The 15,726-nt window shown below is 35.5% G+C and overlaps 1 protein-coding gene and 2 pseudogenes across 1 annotated transcript; 1 reads left to right on the top strand and 2 right to left on the bottom strand.

Moving 5' to 3' along the window:
• Positions 1-1,401: 1,401 nt before the first annotated feature.
• On the top strand, positions 1,402-10,812 carry LOC120200245 (peptidyl-prolyl cis-trans isomerase Pin1-like). Its single transcript, XM_039201141.1, has 5 exons — positions 1,402-1,406; positions 4,963-4,967; positions 7,130-7,137; positions 8,614-8,861; positions 10,769-10,812. Exons 4-5 carry the CDS (start codon positions 8,618-8,620, stop codon positions 10,810-10,812), a joined length of 288 nt encoding a protein of 95 aa, XP_039057072.1. The 5' UTR covers positions 1,402-1,406; positions 4,963-4,967; positions 7,130-7,137; positions 8,614-8,617.
• Positions 1,613-6,099, bottom strand: LOC120200243 (annotated as a pseudogene).
• A 612-nt stretch (positions 10,813-11,424) lies between the features above and the next one.
• LOC120200090 lies at positions 11,425-14,302 on the bottom strand (annotated as a pseudogene).
• Between the last annotated feature and the right edge of the window lie 1,424 nt (positions 14,303-15,726).

Consider the following 15,726-nt stretch of genomic DNA (forward strand, 5'->3'; position numbering starts at 1 on the left):
TCACAATGGTCCCTCTTAAAACCCACTTTCATATATGTTGGATGATTAACTAAGGAGGAGGAGGGCTTTATTTATAACAAAAGAATTTCCCCTCCTCCTTATACACAACCAATGTGGGACTTTTGCCAAAAACCAACATACCCTGGGTATATGTAGCCAATGATATATTATGTAATCACTTTCAAACCTGGTGTCTTCAAAAGCAAATTTACCCATGTTAAAATCAACTAGCTATTTGTTCAATTAGATGATTAAGAAAAAGCACGGGAACTCCAAATAATCATATTTTTACACAAAACACTAGTTTTTGAAATAGCAAGGCTATACCTGATTTGTTGTCACCGTGATAACTCCGACAGGGAGAGTGAAGAAAATGGCTAGACCACAAGCTAACAAAACACCCCATCATGGCAACTGGAGTTGATCACTGTACGTAATACTGGCGTATAAATATGGTTGCTACAATGTTCACTACAAGGATGTACGTAAACCACTATTCGGGTACTTGCTTGTATCTTCTCATCAGCTTCGTATGAACATCCATCTTCTTCTCTTGGAAGGAAGATTTGCTTAGGTGCCAAATTTCTCTGTACCATTGAGATAAGTTGCTTTTAACTTACTGAACATACTAAAATGACAGATATCAGTTTATGTTCATATGCATTCAAAGAGCAAAGCCTCTATAGGCCAAGCAATTTGAATCTAAGACTCGTGATGCATACCTCCCATGAAAAAGGATTACATGGACAACAGTAGCTGCCAAGCAAGCAAAGCTAACACCATAAGACATGGCAAAGAAGATTCTGAGATTCAAAGGACCCTCATGCTCATATGCCGCTAATGTCAATGTGGAATTTCTGAGAGGCAGATGAATTGTTGAAACTTGCCTCAGCTCGTCAGCAGGTTAGAATAGCTCAATTACTTTTCGTGTTTGCAATAACTTGGTCGAGTCATTGTGAAGTGTTCCGATATGTATACTTGCTGTTTGGTGATAATTATGAATAGGCATACGATATGCTTATGCAGAAGTCTAGCCAAATGTACAGGTTAAAGCATCGTTTAACACCATGTTGATATGAATTGTTCACTTACAGGCTTTTTACGTGTAATTATGCATGTCTAATTTTGTTGTTCGATTTACTATTTCATTTTTCATGGACTTTTGGGGCAAATGGCTGATATCTCTCGACTGTTTATACTTAAATGATATTGATAGGTTCAAGCCCATATTGTTAAGCTGAGAAGAGAGTTGAGTGTGAAGGATGGGATGCCTCAACCACTGAAACCGGCCTCCAGTTACGAATGTATATGATTCCGGTAGGTTAGTATCAGAGTTCACTCGTCGAAATTTATATTAGGGATGGCAAAGTGAACTGTGAAGAAGACGTTAGATGTGTATATTAGCTGTAACAGCCTTATTTCTAGATTGAGTAGTGAATTATTTCCTTTAAGAGAACTGATTGTAACCTAGTTGCAATGTAGCATGTTAAGTTGTTAACAACCTACGAAATGAATAAGACATGCAAATTTCTTTTCTATTGTAAAAATTTTCCTTGATGTGATTGGTCAAGGGATTGAAGAAAGATAATGAAAATATGAAAGCACGTCGTAGTTCAGACATGTCGGTTCACCTTTATGACGATGGTTCTCATTGACATTTCGGAGTGAACTGCAGTTGGTTAGGGGCATATGATCTGCCATTTCATTTCCACATAACTATGATCAGCGCGAGTTCCGATTAGAACTCAACTACAATCCAGCAAAAAAGAGATGGAAATATTATCATAGGACAGATGGGGCTAGACGGCATGATTCTACTGCTCGCTCTTCCCTTTCAAGGAAAAGAGACGACCAAAACTAAGCGAGTGTTTCTCTTGCTCAAGAGTAGAAGCAGAGAATCTAGAGTTAATACTCGTGTGATTGAGCTGAGACGAGTTCCCTAAAGACTGCGGTGAAAGACAGGTGTCATTATCCAGGGGACTTGATGTGGAATGACTGTAATGCAAGGAATCACCACTCATGGATTGCACATCTGCAGAAGCTACGCTGTCCGTCTCGATGTGTACAAGGTCATCGGTGCAGCGAATATCCTGTGCCTTTGAACCACCATGATTAAGTCTGCCTTCTACTGAACTTTCACCCAACAGCTCATCACTTCGAATGTGCAAAGACTGCAACTGCCTCCCGAGAAGGTAAATTGTCTCCTGGCATGTTGCGAGCTTTTGTGCTGCATCTTTTATATCTCTTTCCTACCAAGAGAGTGACGGGACAGACATTTTCAGCTAAAGCTTTCGAGCTAACTCATTCCAAAAGCACCAAATAAGGAAGGATTACTCTGATCAATTCACAAACCTCCGGCTTTTTATGCGACAACGAACAAAAAATAGGTCAAGCAAAAAAGTGCAATCACCCCAGAGAAGGATAGCAAACATTCTATACAACATAAGTGCATGTAGAGGAACTGCCAGAGATAGCATGGAACAAACATTCTATCACCCTAGAGGCTCTTATAACAGCATATCTGAAAGGTCATCAGTCGATTATAGGCTTCCACATTTTCTCGGTTAAAATTTTAGAGTTATTATGCCGCATACCTGTTTGATCTTCATATCAGAATCTTCTATCGCTGATGACAGACATAGAAAGGATGCTGAGTTCCTTTAGCAACATAAGAGAATTTACAAAAAGTTAAAAGATATATTGCTACAAAATATGGTGATTCATGTAATATAACCTACAATGAACCAACTGGTGGAACTTCTTCCAGCGCAAAATCAAATTAGCTGATAACAACCAAATATTGGTCTATCATTTTGGAATGTTCTTTAGTTCATTGATTCGATAAATTCCCTTTTCCTTATTAGGTCAAGTGATTTCCTATTAGTGATCATTTCTGCTCGCAGTATCATCAAGCATTATTACAGTTAGTTGCTTACCTTTGAACTTTTACTTCCAGATCCTTGCATCTAGCCAGGGCATCTTGATGGCCACGCTTTTCTTCTTGTAGTTTATCATCTAACTTCGCTGACTTTTCTTGTAAAAGGTTTATCTCAGTTTCTAACTCCTGTGCACGCACTTCTAGAGACTTGTAAGACTCGGTCATACATTTCAGCTGAGTTTCTGCGAGGCTGTGGAGATTCTGAGAGGAAGCCAACTGTAACTTCAGTTTAGTTACCCTATTCTCTGTCTCCTGCAGCAGCAACTTTGCATTTTCAAGATCTTCAGTGCTTCTTGTAAGATCCACTGCCATATTTTCTTTATCCAATTTCAGCTGTTCCAACTCTTTCAATAAGCACGAGCATGATGTAGCATTGGGTTGAAAACTTGGATCCAAGATTTCATCATGAAGTACATCCGAGTCAGGACAGGAAAGACAAAGATGGCACCCTCCAACACATGCATGTTTTGATGGGTTATCTTGTACATCCTTATTCTCTAGCAAAGCAACCTTGTCTATGCAATCATTTTCGTTGGCATTTCTATCATAATCCCTATATCCCAGGAAACCAAGGTTCTGTCGATCTACTTCAAATAAAACATGAGAAAGTTTTAAGATGAAGTCGACTAAACCCTTAATGTCAAATATGAACTTATCCACAAAGACAGAGAAGTCATCTAATCTTTTACGTAGCCCATGGCCATCGGTATGAGGGTCCTGAACTCTCATTGCTTTTCTACCAACTGACAGTACAACCTGATGAATCTGAGATATTGCAGATGCCAAATTTTGCTTTGTAACATTATCTCCATCTAAGAAAATCAATCTCTCTTCAGATACATCCTTTTGATCGGAAGGACCATGACCCAGTTGAGCTCCTTCACATATATGAGTGACTGGCTGCTGTGACAGAGAACCTTCTACTTCCAGAATAGCACATTTGATATCCTCCAAGACCTTTCCCAAATTCTTCTCCTTAGTTTGAGATTCAAAAATTGTAAAAACCATTGACTTAAGTTTTTGGAAGGGAGGATTTTCCACATCCTGCTGAAGCTCCTTTGTTGAGGATCTTGCAATTGAAGATTCCAGATTTGATGATGGACTAAAACCAAACTCTTGATCAGAATTAGCTGGATCGCTAGAAACAGCATTAGCCCCACCAACATTATTTGAAAGACATGCCAGCTTCTCCATCTCTAGAAAGTCGTCCATCAATTCCAAACAATTGGAGTTCTCTTGCTTATGAACTTTTCGACTACTCTGCTCTATTCCCAGATGAGAGAGATACTGGAGGTTGCTGGTAGAAAAGATTCAGCTGAGCGTCCTTCAACATCAATCCCATCTTCAGACATGGAAGCGATACTAGGTGCATTGCTAGCATATTGACTAGAAAGATCGCCTGCAGGGTGCCCAATGCTCGACTCTGGGGAGCTCGTTTGATGATTAAGGACCTGTACTTGTGCTTCTAAGCTCTTGACCCTTAGATTTGTCTTAGCACACGTCTCTCTGGCAGCCTGCAGTTCAATATTGCTACTGGCCAAAGCTTCTTTAAGCATCTTTGTTTCCTCTTCCATCTCCAACAAATGCATAGTAAGATAAACAATCTCCTTTTGAGATTGCAGCAAGCTGCCAGCAGATGATTCCATCTGCGGGGACAAATTTGGGTTAGGATTCTTAACTACATTTCTTTTAGAATGAGGTCCACCAAAATCTCTGCCAAAATTATCAATTTCTTGCTTCATTTGGGCCAACGCAGCTGGCCCTGGCAACCTCTTACGGACTAGGCCACGTAATCTTTGACACTCTGCCTCCAGTTTAGCAGTTTTGCCGACACTTGCTAAATGATGCTTGTTTGCTGCTTCTGCAGATCTCATACTCATATTCTTTTCTTCATTGCGAATTTCAAGCTCCTTAGAAACCATATGCAGCTCGTACTTGAGTGAGTTTATTTCCTTCTCGCGTGACACAAGGTTTTCCTTCATAAGTTCTATATCAGCTTCCGCTTTAGATTTTTCAACCTCAAGCTGAACTATCAAATTCGACCGCTCATGCAATGACCTCAAAAGCGCTTGGTTTTCAGCGGCTGCTCTCAAAAGCCCTTCATCTAATTCAGCTATTTTCGCTTCGAAGCCAATCTTTATTCTGTCAAAATGTATAGTTTTGGCTAGAACCGCATCCTGCAATTTCTGCTCACTCTCCTCTTTCACACTTCTTACCTGTCTCATACACTCCTTAAGAGCACCATCTAAATGTGCTGCTCGATCCTCTACCGAAAGCTTCAAGAGAGTAAGATTTTCGAGACATTGTTTCAACTCAATAGCTTCGGCATCCGCCTTTTCCCATCCTAAAAAAAAGGTACATAAAAGCTCTCAAAATCATCACTCTCAATGGTATGGTTACAATTGAGCATTAATTTTTCCAACACATACCTGAAACAGCTTCCTCAGCAACTTTAGCATGTTGGCTGATCAAAGCATCCTTAGATTTAATCTCTGAACGAGCTTCCGATAGTTTCCCTTTCAAATCCTTTACTTCATCCTCGCATGATTTGACTTCATCCTTTAACTTGTTAACTTCATCCTCTAACCCCGTCAAATGTACGTATGACTCCATGGATATTTGAACATAATTTTCCTTCTTACACTTTTCCTATCAATAAACAGCAGAAAAGAGAAAAAAATATCCAAACAATCAGGAACAAGTTTCATAAACGATTCCATTTAAGGGCTCTTTTAGTAAATAAATTTTAAAAACAACGAAAGACCTGATCTCCGAGAGATGCTAAGGAAGACAAACAAACACTGGTTCCATCTGATACAACTGCCTGCTTTTCAGTTCCAGCTTTCTCGGAGGATTTCTTCTTCCATGGCCATCCTCGTCGGTCCATTTCAAAAATCTATATCCTTTATCCTTAAAAGGAAAGAACAAAGATCAAACTGAAATTTAAAAAGAAAGAAACGATGAAAACATTTTTTTCACTGAATTAAACTTACCGGAGAGAAATGCAGATTACCGGCGATCACTGAACCGGAATTTGATTTGAATAGTTAAAGAATCAATCCCGAGAGAATTTTTTTTATATTTTATTTTCGTTCTTTTCACAGATTGAAGAGAGAAAGAAACCACCAGAGCCGAGACGGAGAGGGGAGCGGGGTAGGCTAAACTTTTTTTAAAAAAAAAAACTCCCTGAAATGGGCACAAAAGACGACGGCGTATTGACCTTTTTTGGCGAATTTGTGTTCAATAGACACGTGGCAGTGCATTATGGGCTAGATCTCCGCTCCTCTAAAAGAGGAGTTCGATGGTAGTTAGGTCCATGGAAAGCATCGTGTTACCGCACTTGGGTGGGCCAGTTAGCGTTGCAAGATGTAAAGGATCGATAGAACCAACGGCCAAGATTCAAAAGTTCTTCCTTTAGAGCAATTCCTTGAAACAATTACTAATAAAATAAGGTTGCCAAAGGCTGATAATTAGTTGGTTTGTTTGTGGGGACCCGATTTGGGTAAAAGAATATTTGACGTATGAACACGTAGGTTTTATTTCATGTGTAAACTTATAGAATATCATTGAATTATATTAGAATAATTATTTTAATTATAATTATTTAAACTTATTAATAAACGTATCAAATTATCATAAAATATTTATTAAATATTATTAAATTTATAAAAATTTAGTTATAATATTTCATTTTATTTAATATTTATACATTTTTACCAAAAATTCTGAATTATAAGGTGCGACGTTCGAATGTGTGGCATAATTTGATCATGGGGAGTAAATAGAATAATTATAAATGGTCAAATATCAAATATTTAACAGTGATAACATATCAACTTTTTATTTTATTTTATAGGTAACAGTGCATTAATTTTTTATGGTTGGTCCAACTGTCGCTAACCCTCTTTGCTGTCGCTTCGAAACCTGCATTATTATTATTTTTTTCTAATAACTGATCTTGCAAGAGATTAATTGTCCCCATAGACAATGGCTGTATGTCTCTCTTTTATTTCATAACCAGAAGTTGATGGACCTTTGAATGGTTTATATTTTTGTCGACAATGTACCTAACCCATGTGACAATTTAGGGTTAGTTACTCAATGACATCAATAAGATTAGATATGGCAACGGGCCGGGTATTGGTCTCCCGTCCTCGTCTCTGTTTAAAAAAACTGTATTTGTTCTCGTTTAAAGAATTGTGGGGATTTAAACGGGGATCATCATCGGCTAATCAGGGAAAACTGCGGGGAAACGGATATCCCCGTTTAACATAAACGATTATTTAAATGGGTATCGGGCCGAGTATCGGGCCGGGTATATATATTTAAATTAAATATATATATTAATTTAAATTAAATATATAAATATTATATATATATATATTAATTTAAATTAAATTTATTAATATTATATATATATAATAATTATTTTTAATATTTATCGAGTCGGGTATCAGGCCGGGTAATCGGGACGGAGATTATCAAACCCGTCCCCGTCCTCGTTTAGTATAAACGATTTTTCCCCATCCCGTTTAATTCAATTTTCGATTTTTCCCGTCGGATTCAGATTTTTTTATCATCCCTAAATAAGATAGACAATGTACATACCTAATTGTATTTGCGTTGTCTCATGTTAATTTAATAGCTTATTTGTGTTGTGTCATAAATTCATATTTTAAAAGTAATTTTTTAATTGATATAATTATAAGCTAATGTTATCCATTTTATTCTTTAATTATAAAAAATCACGTGATATTCTAATAATATATCACATGACACGTAATATTTGGATTAAAAATAAAAAAAAGTAAAAGAAAAAATTAAAAACATACTTTTCAACTTTTAAAGACTTTTAAAGGTTTTTACAAAATAAATATATTTTAACAAATTAATGACTTATATTTTATCAATTTTAATATAATCATATCTTTCAAATTTACTATTATACTGTAAGTATTTTATTTTATATTTTTATATTATGTTTTAGTCTTTCTCTAAAGTATCCATAAAATACAATTATTAGGATCACTTGACAACTTTCTTGTTAGATTTGTATAATGTATGATTTTGTTGAATTTTTATGTTTGAATTTCTACTTGCAGACACTTTTATGTCTTTATATTGTAGCCTTGAATAATCGTGTTTTATAAAAGTATAATATGGTTGTTTTATTTGTTTTTCAATTTGATGATATAAGTGAATATTTTTTTTTTAATTTGAATTTAAGTAATTATATTGTTATATATATATATATATATATATATTAATGATTAAAAAATTTAAAAAATATTATTTTGTAATCATTTTTGATTATTTAAAATAAAATTTAAATATTATTTATTATTTTGAAGGTGTTACATTCTTTTTCAAATTGTTAGATCATTTTTAAATGTGTAGCAAATTAAAATATTATTTTTTATTTCATTTAAAGCATTTAAAATTGTTGTTATTTAACGGGCCGCGAGTAAGTCTGTTTAGCTCACGGGTTAAATGAACAGACAACGAACCTTAAAATTTAAAACCGTTTATAAATATAAATTTTTTAAACCATTCCGTTTAAACTTGCACTATCAAAATCTACGGCTAAACGAGCGTATACCCAGCTCTACTTAGAAACTACGAAAACAGTATATATTCGGATTGAGAAAAGAAATCGTTAGTGGAAGAAGAAACAGCAAGATGTCATCGTCTACGGCGGCCAATCAAGTGAGGGCATCTCACATACTCATCAAACACCAAGGCTCTCGCCGCAAGGCTTCTTGGAAGGATCCAGAAGGTAGAGTCATCTCCGCCACCACCAGAGACTCCGCCGTCTCGCAGCTTAAGCTCCTCCGTGACGATATCGTTTCCGGAAAGGCGAAGTTCGACGAGGTCGCCTCTCGCTACTCCGATTGCAGCTCCGCTAAACGCGGCAGTGATCTCTGTTAGTTCGTTGCTTAGAAACTTATGAGAAGATGAATTATTGGAGGGCAAAAAAGATGCTTAGAGTGAATACAGGTGTTGAAAAGTGAGTCATATAGATAACGGGACACTTTGGTTAATGCTAGCGTTTCGAATACTTTGTTGTTGAAATTAGGGTTTCAAGCGTTAAGACATTAGAATTTTGGGATCCCTTGCAATCGGGGCTGTAATAGTCGAGTAGGCTTATTCAGTAGGTTATTGCTGAGTTACTCATTGGCTTAAGAGATATCCAATATGTTAATGACAGCCCTTTACATCTGACCTTTTTTGGGGTTTCAAGCGTTAAGACATTAGAATTTTGGGATCCCTTGCAATCGGGGCTGTAATAGTCGAGTAGGCTTATTCAGTAGGTTATTGCTGAGTTACTCATTGGCTTAAGAGATATCCAATATGTTAATGACAGCCCTTTACATCTGACCTTTTTTTGTCTTTTATATGCTGTCATATCAAGGGATTTAAATAGCGAAACACAATAGCGGCCGTTATTTCACGGTAACACCATTGTCAAAAACTAATATTCGAAAAAAAATTGTTGTGGGTAGTGGAACCATGACAATAGTAGTTTGTCACGGTCGCAATTTAACGTTTAACGGTAAATATCGTCGATAACGAAAAAAAATATTTATGAGGTCAAGAGCAACGACGCCGGTGAAGAAGCAGTGGAGTCGAAAAAGGATCGATGGTTGATCGATTTCATGGGGAAGAAAGAAGAGGAGGAGCCCCAAGAGGAGGCACTTGTAACTAAGTTTGACAAGGTTAAGATTGAAGAATCAAAGCCAGAGAAAGAGGGAGAGGAGAAGAAAAAACATGGTCTCCTGGAGAAGCTTCACCGATCAGATAGCAGCTCCAGCTCCGTAAGAACCAGTCCAACGTTTGAGAATTGACATGGGCAAAAGAACCATACCAACAAGTCTACGGACAGAGCTCCAGCAACCATGGCCATAAGTTGTAACGTAGTTAATAAGTTTCTTATCTTCCTCGGGTGACCATAACCCTCTCTTCACCTTCTCCTTGTTGCAACAAGAATGGTGCCCCATCTTTACAGTTTACAGCCAATGGTAGGCCGGATTCATTGCCGAAGAGTTGTTTTGTTTTTTTCAAAAGGGAAAAAGAAAGATAAGGAGATCCGAAGGGGGGAGAGAGGGTAAGATATTCAGAGGTAAGCCCTTTAAGTTGGCTTTCTAAAGTAAAAGAGGTGATTTTAAAAGACTAACGAGAGTGCAGCAGTGAGGGTGTAAAATTTTAAAAATTCACGATAAATGCAATGCGACCGAAAATATGACATCGAACGCTATTTAAATCCCTGATCATATCCTTCCTCATGGTAGTAATATTTCGGCTAATGTCTTACAAGGTTTAAGCCCTTTCCTGTTTCTTTACTGTATCCTGAGATTCTGGAAAAGAAACTATGATAAAAATAGACTCTTATACATGTATGAGATGGATACCGTAATTTTTCTCAATAAGTCTTCTTTATTCTTATTCTTGATGGGGTTTTGACTACATGAATCGATCCCAAGGTTCCCAGGCACACCAGTTCTTCCACAATGAAAGTTAGCCTATTATTCAATTCTAGCAAATTGTACAAACGTGTTCATGCTATATGTTTTATGTCATTATTGACATTGAATACTGCCACTCTATTGAAATATTAATATACTAGTGTAATTTTCTGACTATATCCTTCAAGGAACGTGTCGCTCAGTTCTTATTGTTATTATCCGCAACCTTTCATTAGTATGTATCAGCATCCTGCAAGGAATGTGCCACTCAGTTCTTATTGTTAATTATCTGTGACCTTTCATTAGTTTGTAGCAGCATTACAAAGCCATGATACAAACACAAATCTTATACAACTTTTTGGTGCAGGTCCTTTTGGTCGAGGCCAGATGCAAAAGCCGTTCGAGGATTGAACCTATAATCTCAAGGTTGGTGAGATAAGCGACAGTGGGGTTCACATCATAATGAGAACAGGTTGATTATTGGTAGTGGGGTTCACATCATAATGAGAACAGGTTGATTATTGGTGATGAAGCCTGGATATTGTGAGCAATTAATTTAGTCTGTTCGGAAAATCTTCGTTTCTTTCCATTAAATACATATTTTTATTGAATAAAAATACTATTTTTTTAATAAATGTATTATTTCGGGTCGCGTCGGGTCAAGTTTGATTTTATCTCAAAAAAATAAGTCGGGTTCGGGTCAAGTGGAAGATTTATAATTTTCGGGTCGGTTCGAGTGAACCAAAAATCCAACCCGACCCATACCTATCCCTAATTGTTGTTCTAAATATAAAATACTTATTTTTATAAACTAAAATTAATTATAATAACATATCCTAATAAATGGAGTGAAAAAGATAATCAAATATAAAAAGAAAGTTCAAACTCGTCTTTCCTAATAAAATTAAGAAAAAAATATAAAATTTGTTTTCCCATTTAAGAATATTTGCAAGATGTATCCCGGGTATAAAAAAATTTGTGCTATTTACCATTATATGTGTTGTCATCTCATGCACACATAACTTAATTCAACTCATACTTATTATTGAACTCCACGTATGATAACTCGATTGATTGCCCATGGACACTGGCATCTCCTTGGCTCATTATACCGCTCTGATTATTAGCAGCTGCTTGATCCAATCGAACATTTTGAACACCGGCTAGTAGCATATCTTGACCAGACTTGGCAGGGAACTGAATAAAAGACGGCATTATCCATCTCATCCAATCTTTACTCTTCCTTCCTTTATCACCCTTGATTGTACATGCAAAAGTGATTAACATAAAAAAACATATCATTCTAAAGTAAGCAAGTAAGAGTCTGATATGTATGTGTGTTTTTATAAGTATTAGAAATGGATTAGAGGCATGAACCAAGTAGGGACGGAGCTATATAGGGAGTAGGAAGGGCTCTTGTCCCATCAAAAGTTTTTGGTTTAATAGCATTTTAGGTTCTTATCCCTTCCAAAATTTTTAGTTTAATATCATTTTAAGTTCTTATCAATTTAAATTTAAGTAAAATTAAACTTTTGTCATTCCAAATTTTTAGATTAAATACATAATAAGTCATTATTATTTTAAAATTAAGTATCTTGTCCCTCCCAATATTTGATCATGGCTCCGTCCTTGGAATCAAATGACCTCGATAGTAAATGAATTGTTGTTATTACTTGAGGTCCCAGGTTCGAGCACCAGAAATGTCTAGGGTGTGAGCATTTAATGTCAAATGGTTGAGAGTCATCTTTGAACAAATACTACCTTATACTTACCCCAGATTAATTAAAAAGAAAAAAAGAAATGGATTAGAGCAACATATATATATTAAGAGGGGGAGTATAACTGCACTTCCACAACTATTGAACTTTGAAGTGCATCTAATATAAGCTGAATATTATCCGTCAAAACTAAAACCTGAAAAGAAGATATAAGAAGAAAGTCAACTTTACATATATATAAAATTGAAAATTTACTCCATTATGAGTAAATAGAAAAATTGCATCAGCATGTATTTCGAAGAGGAAAGATATAACTTTTAGGATTCAACAAGGAGGTAATAAAGAAATCTAGAGTTCCAGATGCTTAATGGTGCACTGCACACTACCTGACCAGTCGCTTAATGTATATTTACTACCTTAGAACATTATCATTAAGGGAAAACCTTCGTGTAACGAAAGGTAAATTTTCAACAGAGAAGAGCGAAAGAAGTTATCGAATATCTCCTGCAACATGTTCCAGTCAGAAATGAAGTTCATGATAATGTTAAGAATAAGTTATTTTAGAAATACCATCAGTGGAATATAACTAAACAACATTATTTATCTTTAAACAACATGCTACATAAATCAGCACCTAAAGGGTGGTGATGTGCAAGTGTGCAGGTGGAGGATATATCTCCATACAAAGCACACAGGTAATAATCCATTGACAGTACAAACATGCGCAAACTTAACGATAATCAGTGCATAAATAAACAAATAAAACGATAGCATGAGAAGTAGTGAATCCTTCAGCATTGATGCATATATTAATTGTGAATCCTTCAGAATCAATGCATATATTAGTTGTGACTCTTTCAGCATTGGTGCATATATTAGTTGTGAATCCTTCAACATTGGTGCATATATTAGTTGTGAATCCTTCAGCATCAGTGCATATATATTAGTCGTGAATCCTTCAGCATTGGTGTATATATTAGTTGTGAATCCTTTGAAACTTAAACAAAAAAGATGTAAGTCTATATCTTTTAAAACCAGGGTTCCCCTGGTTCCCTCAAACACTTCAACTTGTTAGTTATATTTTGTTAAAAATGATAAATTTGTATTTTAAGATTCTAAAATTTTATAATCCGATTTCATCCTTTGCTAACATAAAAGTTCTAGACAATTCAAAAAAATAAAAGTTCTAAGTTTGCTCATATAGATATTTTCTAATAATGTGTCACCACGAAAAACACTCTAACAACAAGAACTACCGCAATCAAACAAACAAACGAAATAATTTTAAAATCTCCGAAAACTAACCTTTCTAAAGCCAGCAATCAATTTAATAGGAACCCAACCCTGGTCATCTGTGTTCTGCCGGAAGAATGTATCCTTAATTAAGTTTTCATTACTGCAATGAACAGAAAATTAGTTTCTTGGTAACATGGTATACCGACATTCAATTAATTAAGTTGATCTAATTTAGCACATAAACAAAGTATTACTTGAAATAATAATATATCTGATTCATTATTTTAACATAAAACTGGTGATCTTGAAGATCTGGAGGGAGAAACATTGGGGGCACTGGTTGAATAAATGGAAGACCTCTGTATGATCCAAGTGAGGGGCTGGGACCAAATAAAATTGAGAAGTAAACTCTAATAATAAGCATAGATATTAGGGCAAACTCAGATTACTACTCATAAATAATAAAAAGAAAAGAAAAAAATAGTACAACTTATCGGGGAAGCCCATGGGGTTCCAAAAGGGCGAACAGACTGTGGAGTAAAAAGCGGTCCAGTTTGCGGTAGTGGAGGAGGTAGTGGCGGTGGATGCCTCATAAACCTTGGAACACCTCTTGGCTGCATATGATCATCCCTATTAGTAAAATTCCAACCATTCCAATCTTGGTTCCCATGATCTTGATTGCACCTTCCTCCATAGTTCAGATGGTGTGAACCATTTCCTCATGGATGCATACCACTATTACGTTGTCAAAATGAATTTCGTGGGTACCGTTGATCATTACCACCACTAGATGCAGAGACATTGCTGTTATGCTTCATTGATCTCTGGCATGCAGGCATTGTATTGCTTGGGATCGAATTTGGATTCAAGTTCGGATTGTTCCTAACTTGCTTCTGCGAAGAAGATGGTGATGATGCAGTACTATTCCCCTTAAATTCAGGCAACATTGCAAAACCTCAAATCTCAAAATCCAAAACTATATATGTATTGATAGATGCAATATACTTTCCAGTATTCATACATAATGTTTAATATTCAGATTGCTTCAAATGAATAATAATTCAAGCAATACCTGTTGTTGGATTAAGAATTAGAAATCCTAAAATTCCATGCTTTGGCCAATTTAGATTCATTGCATTTAAGGTATATATCTTCCTTATCAAACAGATGATACAAACTGTAAAACTAAATTTATTTTAACTTAGTTCAGTTTAATAAGTTAATCAACCTCTATTTATCAGTCGGTGCCAGAATAGTTGAAATGGTAAGAAATAAAACGAATTTAAAAAAAATAGTTTAAACATTTGTAAGCAAACCTGAGAAATGTGGAAAAAAAGTAGGAGATGATCCATGCATTGAAGCTCTGGACGAATCTGAAGATGATTTAGAAATAGCCCTAGATGACCCAGACAAAGGCTGCCAAATGCTAGACTCCATATCCGACCCAGACTCAGCAGCAACCTTAGAAGATTTGTTCCATGCCAGTTTATTACAGTCATCGTCATTACACCCAATATTTACGTTGTCCACGTCTCCTTCGGCCTCCCCTTTGAACTCCGGTGTTAGATGTGGTTGAATTATAGCGAACAACCCTGTTCGCCAGTAGGATATATTTGGTTATAACTACTGGTAGAGTGATTCACAGGAGTCATTGCCTTCATCGTCATTGCACCCAATATTTACATTTCCCTGTTAATATTTGCAGCTATATCAAAACCTACTTAATTTAAATTAGATTTTTTTCACTCTTCACTAAGTCGCCAAGATTTGAACAAAAAAATCAATTAAAACCAAAGAGTAAAATTGACCCAAAAAAATGATATAAATGTAAATTTTCTGATTTTTCAACAAAAAATAGAGATTTGATGATTCGATCGGCAAAGAAACACCAAGATTACAAAAATAAATGAAGAAGAGCAATAGAAAACTCTGCTCCTCTCTTTCTGTTTTTCTTTTCATTTAAATTTTGTTTTCTGAAAGCTGCTTTGATTAAATATTGAGTTTTTGTTAGCAATTTGGTTTTTTACAATACTGCCATTGAAAACCTAAAAACTACTGGTATTTATTTTTCAGGTAAGTAGGGCATGCTCCAATCAAAACATGCCATGTAAGCATATTCCTTAATTTATTGGCCTTTTTTAATCATGTTTCCAAATTATTTATTACTATTGTTTAATTAAGAGTTTAGATATTAGATAGTTTACTGGAAAGATAGGCCTACACGAATATTATAATGAATCAAATTACATTCAAATTATGAATATTATCATTTTTATTTTATATTAAAAATTAACTCGTAGGATTTAGTGACGTCTAATTCATAAGATTTACGTGTTCAATTATATTGTTAAATTCGTAATGAGTATATAAA

The sequence above is a fragment of the Hibiscus syriacus genome, unplaced genomic scaffold (assembly GCF_006381635.1).
Source record: "Hibiscus syriacus cultivar Baekdansim isolate YM2019G1 unplaced genomic scaffold, ASM638163v2 tig00005929_pilon, whole genome shotgun sequence".
Taxonomy (NCBI): Eukaryota; Viridiplantae; Streptophyta; class Magnoliopsida; order Malvales; family Malvaceae; genus Hibiscus; species Hibiscus syriacus.